The sequence below is a fragment of the Zingiber officinale genome, chromosome 8A (genome assembly GCF_018446385.1).
Source record: "Zingiber officinale cultivar Zhangliang chromosome 8A, Zo_v1.1, whole genome shotgun sequence".
Classification (NCBI taxonomy): domain Eukaryota; kingdom Viridiplantae; phylum Streptophyta; class Magnoliopsida; order Zingiberales; family Zingiberaceae; genus Zingiber; species Zingiber officinale.
In genome coordinates this window covers 78,251,356-78,261,102 of record NC_056000.1, presented here as the reverse complement: position 1 = coordinate 78,261,102, position 9,747 = coordinate 78,251,356, and the positions used below count along the sequence as shown (strand labels likewise).

The 9,747-nt window shown below is 39.3% G+C and overlaps 1 protein-coding gene across 1 annotated transcript; it reads left to right on the top strand.

The window, feature by feature from the left end:
- Window positions 1–2,782, top strand: LOC122009653 (legumin B-like). The gene is made up of 3 exons (XM_042565900.1): window positions 1–279; window positions 1,632–2,355; window positions 2,449–2,782. Exons 1-3 carry the CDS (start codon window positions 84–86, stop codon window positions 2,597–2,599), a joined length of 1,071 nt encoding a protein of 356 aa, XP_042421834.1. The 5' UTR covers window positions 1–83; the 3' UTR covers window positions 2,600–2,782.
- Window positions 2,783–9,747: the final 6,965 nt, after the last annotated feature.

Sequence of the window (9,747 nt, the reverse complement as noted above, 5' to 3'; positions counted from 1 at the left end):
TCCCGTCTATAAATGGACGCCTAAGCCTCCACATTTCGATCCAAATTCTCCGATCGATCGCAAAGTTCTCGCTCGGCGGAGAGATGGAGATCGACTTGACGCCGAGGCTGTCGAAGAAATCGTACGGCGGGGATGGCGGCGCCTACTACGCCTGGTGCAGCGAGGAGCTCCCGATGCTCCGCGCCGCCAACATTGGAGCGGGGAAACTCGCGCTGGAGAAGCGAGGGCTGGCGCTTCCGAGCTACTCCGACTCCGCCAAGGTCGCCTACGTCCTCCAAGGTGAAACTGTTTGATTCCTTTGTTTTCTCCCCTTATTTTCCCCCCAGTTTTGGATGTTTTCTAGTGATTTTGGTTTTTAGGTTTTTAGTTACGATCTATCTGTTTGATGTACAGAAAAAAAACAAACCATGATTTCATATGAACCTTTTTCTATTTGGTGTTCAGTGACCATTTCCCCTCATATATTTCAATATCAAGCTGTTAGTAGAGTGATTGCGCGAGTTGCCATGAAAGTTTTGACACATGATAAAGATTTAGACTGTTTCAGTTGCGTTCTTGCCCAAAATTATAGACTGGAAACCGATTTGGCTAATCATAGTTTCATATTGGGGATGATCTAATATTAATGAGCGCCTGCATGTTGATTCAGTGTCATTATGGATTTGAATAGTTCTGTATTCTTGTCCAAACTGTGCATGTCTGAAAGGATTTTATCCTTTATGATATTAGTGAGTGCTTATCTTGAGGATGATTCATGTGGATTTAATATTCATGGTTGTGATGATTTTGACCTTCAGATTGGATTGATTATTAAAAGTTGCATCTCAGTTTCATATGATTGTGAAAGAGTCAAAGAGGTGTTGGTTTGGCTTATAGCTGAGCCAACAATTTGTTTATTGTCAGACTAATCTGATCACACTCAGTAGTTTCCTTAGGATTTTTATTGAAATAATCAACTGATATTTTCTCATGTGCATACAAGTAGACATTCAAACTTATTGGAAGAAGATAGGATCTTTGTCTTTTTGCCTCTCTTCAGTTCAACTGTTGTTTTGTTTTTGATGAATAATAGGTTCACTAGTGCAATCTATTTGTAACATTAGTAGCTGTTTAATAGCAGAACACTTATTGAGGGTGATACACAAGCACCACAATAAAATTGCGTTGCCCTAAATACAGAAAAATGAAATATGCCACCAATCACTGTGGCATGAAAAATAATGAGTTAATTATCATAGATAACAAATTCACTGTTAGGAAGAAGCAAATGCAGTTGCACATCTTGAAAGGATTGAACAAAAACAACAATATTGTGCACCACTGAAGTTTGTAGTGAAAGCCTGAAACTGTCATCATATGATCCAACTAACCCAACGCATATCATCGATGAAAAAATCATTGCCTGTCAGCTAGCTATATGATAGTTTTAGTTTGGGTGAAAAATCAATATATATAATATTGTAGTTGATGTCCTTGGGCCTCCATCAGGACCTACTGATTAAATACTCTATGAGCTTTCATTGCTTGAACACTTGAAATGGTAGTTATGACTTGTGAAACCAAGATTGTTTAAAAGGAAGTACTTCAATGATCCTAGAACTCATTTGTTCTAATATGTTTTTGATTCACAGGTGATGGAACTCTAGGGATTGTGCTTCCAGAGGCTACAAAAGAGAAGGTGCTTGCGATCAAGAAGGGTGATGCAATTGCCCTTCCTTTTGGAGTTGTGACCTGGTGGTTCAACCCCAATGAAACTGACCTTGTGGTACTCTTCCTTGGGGACACTTCAAAGGGCCACACAGCTGGGCAATTCACCAACTTCCCCATCACTGGCACTGATGGCATCTTCACTGGTTTTAGTACTGAGTTTGTTAGTCGTGCTTGGGACCTAAGTGAAGACGAAGCAAAGAACCTTGTCAGCAGCCAAATAAACTCTGGCATCATCAAGGTTAAAGATGGTCAAGCCATGCCTACACCTTCACCCAAGGACAGAGAGGGCATGGTCCTCAACTGTGAGGAAGCCCCTCTAGATGTGGACATCAAGAACGGCGGATGTGTTGTGGTTTTGAACACTAAGAACCTTCCCCTGGTTGGACAAGTTGGCCTCGGGGCTGATCTCGTGAGGATCAATGGGCATGCCATGTGTTCCCCTGGATTTTCTTGTGATTCAGCTTACCAGGTGACCTACATTGTTAGAGGCAGCGGTCGTGTTCAGGTGGTTGGCGTCAATGGCAAGCGTGTTCTCGAGACACATGTGAAGGCTGGCTATCTGTTCATTGTGCCAAGGTTCTTTGTCGTGTCGAAGATCGCTGATGATGATGGAATGGCGTGGTTCTCTATCATCTCCACACCTAAGTATATTTCTATCTCAACCCTCTCATGTTCCTAACAGAAACACTCACCATTTGCTATAGTCTAACATCCATCTGTTTTTATGAAACTTACCAGCCCTGTGTTCACTCATTTGGCCGGAAAGACCTCGGTGTGGAAGGCAATGTCCCCGGAGGTGCTTCAGGCTGCGTTCAACACCACCCCTGAGCTAGAGAAGCTGTTCAGATCTAAAAGGACTTCTGATGAAATCTTCTTCCCTCCAAATTAAGCTAGTCGTTAGTTAGTTAGTTCCTTGCATCCAAATAAAGCTCAGCACAACTTATGTTAAGCATTGTTATAGACATCATTTGGTGTCCTAATCTACCATGAGACATTAATGGTCTGTTTCACTCAATAAAAGGAGCTCAAATTTGTGCCGAGCTCTAAGAAAAAAACAAACTAGACAAGAACAGAAGCTCGTGAAGACTAACTGTTGTGCCAAAGTAATAATTGATTTTTCTATGAACGTTCATACACAAACAAATTGGCTACATGACCATCAAAATCTGTATGTGTTAAAAAAAGTATACTGAAGTAATTAATTTCCTTGTTCTGTGTTTAATCAAATTGATCTAATTAATCAGACGTGAACCGCGAACAAGACTTGTTCGTCGCAGTAGTCCTAACCCAAAAGCTCAGGAAAGTTTGTCCAATCAGGTAGTGGCGGCCGAAGCAGGCAGCCGTCGTGCTCCTCCACCGCCACGAGGATGTCGATCAACATCATCATCATAGAAAAGAGGAAGGCTCATCCAATTAGGCAGCTACGGTTGAGTCTCCCCCGCCGCGGCGGTGTCGATCAATACAGCATCATAGAACCAGAGGAAAACCTGGAGACAGTGTTGGACCTGTAATTTTGGGGCCCGAGGCGAGCATAAAAAATGGTGCCCTCAAACCTTGATATTCATAGATTTTTCAATTCAACGTAAATATAATCATATTTGTAACCTGAATTCTAAAAATTAAAGATAAACAAAATATATCATCCAAAATAATTTGTCATAAACAAATGAAGATAAAGTCAAGATGATCCAAACAAAATATAAAATTCATATTAGGAACAAGTATATAATCACTTGAAAATTGCTCGCCTCGCAGTTCTAAAAGCAAAAGTATTAATTAAGTTTGCATAATCAACTTTCTCAACCACTTTTTTCTCGATAGATAACATAGCTAAACCATTTAGTCTTTCTTATGACATAGTTGATCAGAGATAAGTTTTGATCAATTTCAACTTGGAAAAACTCCTTTCGACAGATGCAACTGTAATTTGTATAGTCAGCAAAATTCGATAAGCGATATAAGCATTTGGATAACAACCATCCATTTTCTTCAAATAATTTAGCACATCAATCGCTCTTTTTGAATCTCTTGGTAAAGAGTGTCTTAACAACTTTAGTTCTAGATATAAATCTGATCCGTCAACATCGGAGTGACCATCATGTGTTAAAGAATCTTGAAGATTGACACATGAGTGCAAGAGACCATCATCATTAATAGACTTCAATTTCTCCAAACTAAATAAAAATCCAAATATTTCTTCATATTTTTGAAATTGTTCAAACCGAGTTTGAAGTGAAGAAAGTGCTTGATCAATTATAAATAAGAAGTAATTAACTCGAAAAGATTCTTTAGGAGACTGGGTTACCTCTTCCCTGTTGATTTCATCAAATTGTCTCTTTCTTCGAATGATGCGTTTTTCACGAAAAATAGGTTCAATTCCCATTTCACTTGCAATATGTTCAACTTCGATCAATTCTTGATCAAATCCAAATTCTCTAAATTCTTGGAGAGAAGAAATAAGTCCCTTTAATTGTCTAATAGCCATAACAATATCCATATTCTTTGCTTGGAGAAACTTACTAACAATGTTAATCTCATATAACAACTTGTACCAAATTACCATTCCAGACACAAATTCAAAATTCTCAAGTTCGAATGATGCCAAATCCTCAGCTTCGCTCTTTATTTTTGAGTCATCAGAAATGTTTGCTAAATCAATTAAAGCATCTTGTATTTTTGAAGTTTGATCTTTTATGGGCTTCACACTTTCAACATGACTTTCTCATCGTGTTTGTGATAATGGCTTGACTGTAAGACCTTGCACATGATCTTTGAAGATTTGTCACCGCTTGGTAGAAGAAGAGAATAACGAATATATGCGTTGTATAACACCGAAAAAAGACATTGCTTTAGGACAACATTTCACCATATCACATAATGTGAGATTAAGACTATGACATCCACATGAAGTGTAGAAAGCTCTAGAATTAATTTCAAGTAATCTACTCTTTACACTCTTGTGCTTTCCTTTCATATTAGATCCGTTGTCATATTCTTGACCTCTTATATTATCAATGTCAAGTTCGAGATTGCTCAAAATATTTTTAAGCTCTGTAAAAAGCCCAAGCCCTGAAGTTTCATTAACTTTTAAAAATCCTATCCAAAATTCTTCAATCGCTATTGCATTTTCTGAATCATCCACACATCTAATTACAAGGGACATCTGCTCCTCGTGACTTGCATCTGGAGTACAATCAAGAATGACAGTGAAATACTTTGCATGTTTAATTTTTGCAACAATTGAATTTCTTACTTCAGCCGCCAACATCTGTATCAATTCATTTTGGATTTTGGGCCCAAGATAAGTGTAATGAATCTGTTTTTCTTGAACACGCCGAAGGTGTTCCTCCATTATTGGATCAAATTCAGCAATCATTTCAATTAGCTGCAAAAAGATTCCATTATTCTCAACATAAAGCTTCTCATTATCTCCTCGGAGTGCCAAATTATTTTTTGCAATTCTTTGCACAACTGCAATTATTCTTTTCAATACTTGTTTCCAATGTTCTCTCTCTTTGTTAATTGCTACTTGCATATTTTCATCAATTGTTTTTTTTCTTTCGAAGTCTTGTTTCTAATTCGATCCAACTAGTCATGCAATCAATATGATCTTTACTAGTTTCATGAAGATTGAGACATCGACTGATATTCTTCCAATCTTTGTATCCTTCATCAACTAGATGACCAAGTTTCATTGTGGTTCTTTGAGTCTTGAATAATTTGCAACAGAAACAGAAGACCTTGTCCATTGAAATAGAATACACTAACCATCTTCTGTCACTTTTCTCACCATTTGACAACTGCCTCTTATAATGTGATGGATTGAAGTGTCTTTCGGTATTATCAAGAGGAAACAAAATATCATCATCTTTTCTAGGACCTCTTTCAACTAGAAAGTCCCTAATATTTGGAATTTTGTCCCAATTTCCTAGATCATCAACATTTAACGGAAACAATATCTCTTGATTTATGTCTACATCACTGTCATTTTTAGGCATACGGGCTTCACCTTTATCATTTTCAGATTGTTTTGGATCTTTATTGTGAAGTTCATTCAATTCACTATGTTCTTGATCATTCAACTTATTATCAGTGTCATCCTGATTCATTTGTTCTACTAATTCTATTTGCTCTGCTTTTTGGCTGCTAGTGAAATACTTAATAAGACTTCCTGCTTGGCTTTGAATTAAAGTTTCTTCCTTTTGTTTTTTCTTCCTTTTTTCTGCTCCAGACAATTGTTTTCTTATAGGAGGCATGTTTGCTAGAAGCCTAAATATTAATCTGCACCGATAGTTCATAGATTAAAATAGTTTCAACATCTAAATACAGGAAAAATTCACTAAATCATAATACATGTAAATACCATCATGCTAAATCATATCATATTTTTATCTACTTAAAACTACTGCTGGCTTAAACGAATGTTCATTAAGGGCTTGAACACCAAAAATATTCAACAAAAAAGTCAAAAATAATAAAAATAAGAGAAATTGGATGTCAATTAATATAATTTTCCTTTAAGTTCAACTATCATTGGCATATTTAATATCAAGCCGCATTAACATTTCAATAGCGTTATCTTTAACAAGAGACGAAAGGTTACTGAATTAAATAAGAATTCATAAGATTAATGACAAGAAATGTGAGAGATAGAAAAAAAAAGAAGCAACATTTGCATGATATAAAAAAATAGAAAGAAAGTGACCTACGTACCTTTTTTAAAGGATTCTGTTCCTCGAAGAGAGGAAGAGATCAACACAACTTTGATTGTTAAAGAGAATCAAGAGATCAGCGTGGCTTTCTTCTAGCGATAGAGATAAAGGAAGATAGAGCGATAATTTTAGCGATCCTTTAACGCCTTGAGCAGCAGCGGCTGTACACTTCATATGGATTTGTAGGGTTATATTTTAATAAGTATATTTTTTTTTAATAAAAAAATGGGCCCCTTCTTCAGTTGGGCCCTGAGACGGCTGCCTCGCGGGCCTTATAGAAGGTCCGACCCTGCCTGGAGAGAGTTCATCTGATTACGCAGAATGTAAAATACGACAATAAAATAATAATTAAATAATAAAGTTATATGAGAAAATAATCTTATTAGAATTTTTAGAAATTTTCTTGGATTTAATCGGAACTCATATGACATATTTTGAGGAATGCATTTATAGGCTAGAGAAAAACCTATTAGGAATACCCAGAAGTGAGGATTGATTAAGGAATCAACTTAAAATTTAATCGTACTAAACCTAAGTATTTCTATAAAAGCTCCTCCAGCCTTAATTTGCTTACTCGACACCTCCTCCCCCTCTTCATCGTCGACCTTTACTGAGCCCTCACCCTGTGACACCGTCGAACTCCTTTCTTCGCCGTCGGCCTCTCCTCCTCCGCCGAACTCCTTCCTTCTCTCTCCCTCTCGCGAGTTCCTGTGCCCTAGCTCTCACACCGCCGAACCTCCTCCTCCTCGAGCCCTCACACGACGCCACCCAAATCTATCGCTGATCCTCTTCTTCTCTCCGAGCCGTGCCGTAGCTATCTCCGCCGTCGCCGCCTCTCTCACAACCCTACTTTACCGCCGATCACCGAGGCCCGACGCCACGCACCTGCTACCGTTGCCAGTGTAATCCCTAGCAGGTACCATCAGCTGCAACTGAGGTCAGCATCGTGGCTAACCAGTGTTGGAGCAATTTGGGTACCCTAGGTTTTGATGTTTGAGCAAAGGTTTCAATTACGTTTATTGCTGTATTTGATATGCATTATGAGTGTGCATGATACAGGTACAATAAGGGAAGTAAGGGTGATCTTGGCAAAGGAAAGTCCAAGGATGAGTCTTGGCGGTGTAAGTCCAAGCATGCCGTCTTGGCAACGTAAGCCCAAGTGTGACTTGGCAATGGATGAAGTCCCGGAGGCACGACCTCTTGGCAAAGGAAGACCCGACAATAATGACAAGGCCGATGGAAGCTTCAGAAGGCAAGACGTGAAGGATGAGGAGATATTTGAGGGACGCAAGGCTGATGGAGAAGGCTAGAAGGCTAGGTCTAGATTGGTCGGGCGAGGACGAGTGCTGAGTGAATGTACTCGGGGGTTAAATCCTAGGATTAGGGTTTACTACAGCAGTACTGTAGCGTTACTGTAGCAGTACTATAACAGTCGACTGGTGTTTTCATCAATCGACTAGTGCGGTCGATCGGGCAATCGACTGGGCACAAACAGAATTCTTCTGTTCGTTCGATTAGTGTGGAGCAGTCGACATATGGAAGTATCAATCGACTGGTATATAGCCGTTGGGTTGTAACGGTCGAATCTTCACAAAGGACAGTCGACTGATGGTTTTAGCAGTCGACTGGTAGGCGGGGTTTTCTAACTCATGGCTTATATAACCAAGCATTGGAAGCTTGGTTAAGGTTGACGAAATTAGTGGTGGTTAACCCTAATTAGTAGTCAATAAGTGCTCAAAGGTTTTCTTGTGTCCAAGTGTGCTTGGTTGAAGTTGTGGTGAGGTTTCTCCACCCACAAGGAGGTTTGAGATAGCCGGAGTTTGCCATAGACTAATCCACCGACGGATTAGAATCGTCCACCTTACGGACAGTTGTGGAGTAGGAGCCCTAATCTCCGAACCACATAAACGCCTTATGTTACGGTTTGTTTTGGTTTATTGTCTTTTCTTATTGTTTATATGGTTTAGCTTTCTTCTTGTTAGTTTGTATTTTTGTTTTCCGCTGCGTACTAACAAGTGTAAGAAGTGATGATTTGGGTGAGACGCTATTCACCCCCCCCCTCCTCTAGCGTACGTCAAGGTCCCAACAAGTGGTATCAGAGCAGGTCACTCTTCTACGGACTAATCGCTGAGGGAGCAAAGCGCTAGAAGAAGATGGAGCCCGAAGGACCTCTAGGATGGGATATTCGAATACCTCCTCCATACGATCGAGATGATTTCGAGTATTGGAGGAAGCAGTTGGAGACTTGGTTCCAAATGGATTGGAACCAATGGATTGTGTTGTCACGCCCCGGGGGAGTCCATGTCCGAAGAAATTTCGGCAGTATCTTGTTGGTTGCTACTCGGAAAACCTAGAGGTTCCACTGTACAAAAATTTTGTACAAAGGTCTGAACCTTTTCCTAGCTACCATGTGTTCTTTTAAATTAAATTTTGGATCGCCTGCGGAACTTAACACGTTTGATCCAAAACTTAATCTATTCGTTCTTTTAGGTTTTGACTTGGGTCTCCTGCGGAACTTAACACGTTCGACCCAAATCACCTTAAGTTATTAATTCCATTAAATATTAATTTCCATAATTGGTTCCCAGTACTGACGTGGCGAGGCACATGACCTTCTTGGATATGGGAGCAACCACCACCGACTAGACAAAACCTTTTATGGAAAGCTAATATTTAATTTCCTAAAATAACTTTAGGTTAACCGAAAAGAACAATCAAATCACAAGGGAAAGAAAAACAAAAGAACACTATATCGAAAACAAATTCGAAACTCTAGAATCGTATGCCTCTTGTATTTAGTATTATTTCCAAAAATAACTAGTATGATGCGGAAAGAAAAAATACTAGTTATACCTTCTAGAAAGACCTCTTGATCTTCTACCGTATTCCTCTTCTAACCTCGGACGTTGTGTGGGCAACGATCTTCCGAGATGAGAACCACCAAGCACCTTCTTCTTCCTTCTAGGTTTCGGCCACCAAAATTCTCCAAGAGAAGTAGAGGTCCGGCCACCACCACCAAGCTCCAAGGGATGCAAGAAACAAAACCTCCTTTCTCTCTTTCTTCTCCTAGCTAGAACCGGCCACCATCAAGAGCTCCAAGAGGGATTGCCGCCGGCCACAAGAAGAAGAGAAGAGAAAGAAGCTAGGGCCGACCACCAAGGAGGAAAAGAGAGGAGAAAAATAATAGAGTTGTGTCAGCCATGAAGCCTTCTCTACCCTCTCTTTTATAATCCTTGGTCTTGGTCAAATAAGGAAATTTAATTAAAAACTTCCTTAATTATTTCCATGAAAAGAAAATATTTATTTAATTAAAAATAATTTCCTT

Coding starts and splice junctions, on each gene's coding strand:
- LOC122009653 (XM_042565900.1), top strand. CDS start 84: ATGGAGATCGACTTGACGCCGAGGCTGTCGAAGAAATCGTACGGCGGG. Junction 280..1,631: donor GGTCGCCTACGTCCTCCAAG/GTGAAACTGTTT, acceptor TTTGATTCACAG/GTGATGGAACTCTAGGGATT. Junction 2,356..2,448: donor TCTATCATCTCCACACCTAA/GTATATTTCTAT, acceptor GAAACTTACCAG/CCCTGTGTTCACTCATTTGG.